Source organism: Eurypyga helias, unplaced genomic scaffold, assembly GCF_000690775.1.
Source record: "Eurypyga helias isolate BGI_N326 unplaced genomic scaffold, ASM69077v1 scaffold14413, whole genome shotgun sequence".
Classification (NCBI taxonomy): domain Eukaryota; kingdom Metazoa; phylum Chordata; class Aves; order Eurypygiformes; family Eurypygidae; genus Eurypyga; species Eurypyga helias.
Window position 1 is genome coordinate 1 of NW_010243192.1, and position 2,504 is coordinate 2,504.

At 35.1% G+C, this 2,504-nt stretch overlaps 1 protein-coding gene across 1 annotated transcript in view; it reads right to left on the reverse strand.

The window, feature by feature from the left end:
* Positions 1 to 833: 833 nt before the first annotated feature.
* Positions 834 to 2,504, reverse strand: part of SCAPER (S-phase cyclin A-associated protein in the ER) — a gene marked incomplete at its 3' end in the record, with an annotated part of 54,675 nt that continues 53,004 nt past the window's right edge. Inside the window, exons 17-18 of the mRNA XM_010149319.1 lie at positions 2,300 to 2,381; positions 834 to 986 (exon numbers count right to left, since the gene is read on the reverse strand). Coding sequence (XP_010147621.1) covers positions 834 to 986; positions 2,300 to 2,381 — 235 coding nt within the window. The remainder of the gene's footprint in view (positions 987 to 2,299; positions 2,382 to 2,504) is intronic.

The window sequence follows — 2,504 nt, forward strand, 5'->3', positions numbered from 1 at the left end:
CCAGCACTGCCTGAAGTGATCCTGTGCAATCTTGTTTAATTCAGCAGTTAAAATAATGCTTAGTGGTATATAAGGTTTTATTCAATAATGTATAGTCTTTGCAAATCAGTAAAACCAGTTAAGAAGAACAGATCTCCCTGCTTCCTACGCATGGAGTCCCTGCCTTCTTCTTCTCTACCATTCCCAGGCCATATGAAACAGCAGACCCAAGAAGAGAGTCCCTGTTGAGATCATAGATCATAGATCAAGCAAAGTACTTGGCTTCCAAGTGACCAAAAATAAGATACCTATGGAAAAGTAAAAGAAGAGACAAAGCAAACCCTGATTTTCCCCTTAAACACTTTTAAGCCTCCAACCAAACTCAGTTCAAGAACTTCTTGAGCTTGATGTGGTATTTGTATCTAGTAATTTCAGTCCAATGAAACTTGTCCAATCATCCCGAAAACACATTAAATTCAAATATCCACAAGATCTTATAATAAGGTGTTCTTAGCCCAGCTACCAGCTATGTAAAGAACCACATTTACTTTGCTTTAAATCTAGCTTTTAACTACCATTTGATGGTCCCTACTTCTTGCTTTCTCAAAAGATACAGCTAATAACCGCGTAATGTCCACACTCTCCATCCTACCTACAACTCTACTGTTCTTTCAAATCTTCCCTATACCACCTGGTTTATAGACAGAAGGTGGCAAAATAAGGTGTACTTTACAAGAGCAGAGCAGAGACACAGCAGATGTGAAGTACTGTCATCTGAGAACGAAGCATAATTTGTAGCTTCAATGCTTAGGTTTGCCTTGCAGTTCTGACAGTATTCCCTCTATCCCACTTACCATTACATTGCACAATGAGCACTGTTTTTTTCGTTCATATGGTGTAAGTTTTGGTGCGTAATCAGTATTTGCATGTCTTCCACTACTTAATTCAGCTGCTTTCTCTTTTCTTTGTTCAATTTGTTCCATGTGCCTTCTAATACTTTCATCATGCTGAACGGAAAATAATCAAAGCAACAAAGAAAATACACATTGAATTACAGCAAACGGAATTAAACTGTGCAAAGAAATATTGGGAATTACCAAATACTATACAGTTAGGATGAACTTTTGTTGAATTGAAACTATTTTTTATTTCTGAAAAGCATTAAAAGTCACCACACACCACAGGCATTTTAACATTATGGTATGATTTAAAAAAAAAAAAAAAAAAAAATCTATTGGCACTATTTTGGTTTGGTACGTGATTTTCGATTAATAAGCTGTTGCAAATCCTTCTGTAAACCTTCTTGTTACATTTAACATCCAAGTTCTGGTTTTGATCTTAATGAAAGACTCTAGTACAGAATACAAGTTCAACTTTCAATTCTACAAACACATAACTTACGTAGAGCTGTTTTCACTGACAGAAATCATAAAGTACCAATTAAAGTAAAATAAATTGTTTGTTACTTACCTGCACTGGATTCTCTCAGAGGGTTTTCATATCTAACCCTCATGAGAACGGAACACTGTTAACTATTACTTAAAATCAGAGGCTGGGCTATAAACCTGTATTTAATGGCAAAACTGCATTTTACAGTACAAGTGCGTGGCTATGGTGCTTCAGAACTGGATCAGAGAAAAGAACCACACTGAAATGAAAAATTATTTGGATGTATACACAAACCATTCCAGAAACAAAATTTACGTAATTTATCATTAACTGAAACTTTAATACATAGTTTCAACTCAGAACCTTAAAAATATAATTTATAATGTCAGAAGTCTTTACATTTCTTGAAAAATAGAGAGTACCTCTTCAGAACTTCTGATACCTTGGTTTTCCACTGGACAGTCAGTTCAGCTGAACAGGCAAAGGGGCTCAATTCTTATGCCAGTTTTATTAAATAACTGGAGTCCTTCATGGAACAAAAGGAAATAGCATGCCACACTTGGTGGCATTGATTTGAACACTTTTAGGTAGCATCTTGTGTTACTGTCTGGTGAAGTGTCTTCAATAAATAGTATGAGAGTTTTAACATACTAATTTTACTAATGATTTATTTCAAAGTTCCTTTGACTTCTCTTGGAAAGCACAGGTTTACTTGTTCTCATATTCGAAGCCTCATAATTCAGTGCTGTTCCTTCCAAACTACAGCAAGGTTCTTCTTTCTCTTGCAAAAGTCTAAACAAAAATCTCTTTTAAAGTTATGTAATCCAGGACACTGTACAGTGCACTGCAACATCTTTATTAAATAAAACATATATACTGAAAATAATTCTATATTACTGATGTATTTTAAAACTAAAATACCCTTTCATACCTTCAGCTGAATCTTCTTCTGTAGTTCTTCCATGGCTTCTTGTTGAGCTGCAGTAAGAGCTGCCAACCTCTCTTCTCGATCTCTAATCAAAAGATAATAAACATACAAAACACTTGTAACAAGGTAAAGCATGCATAATATTGACTCATTTATGTTTGAAATGGAGAACAATCACCCCAAAAAAAGAAGCTGAGGATGGTTCAGC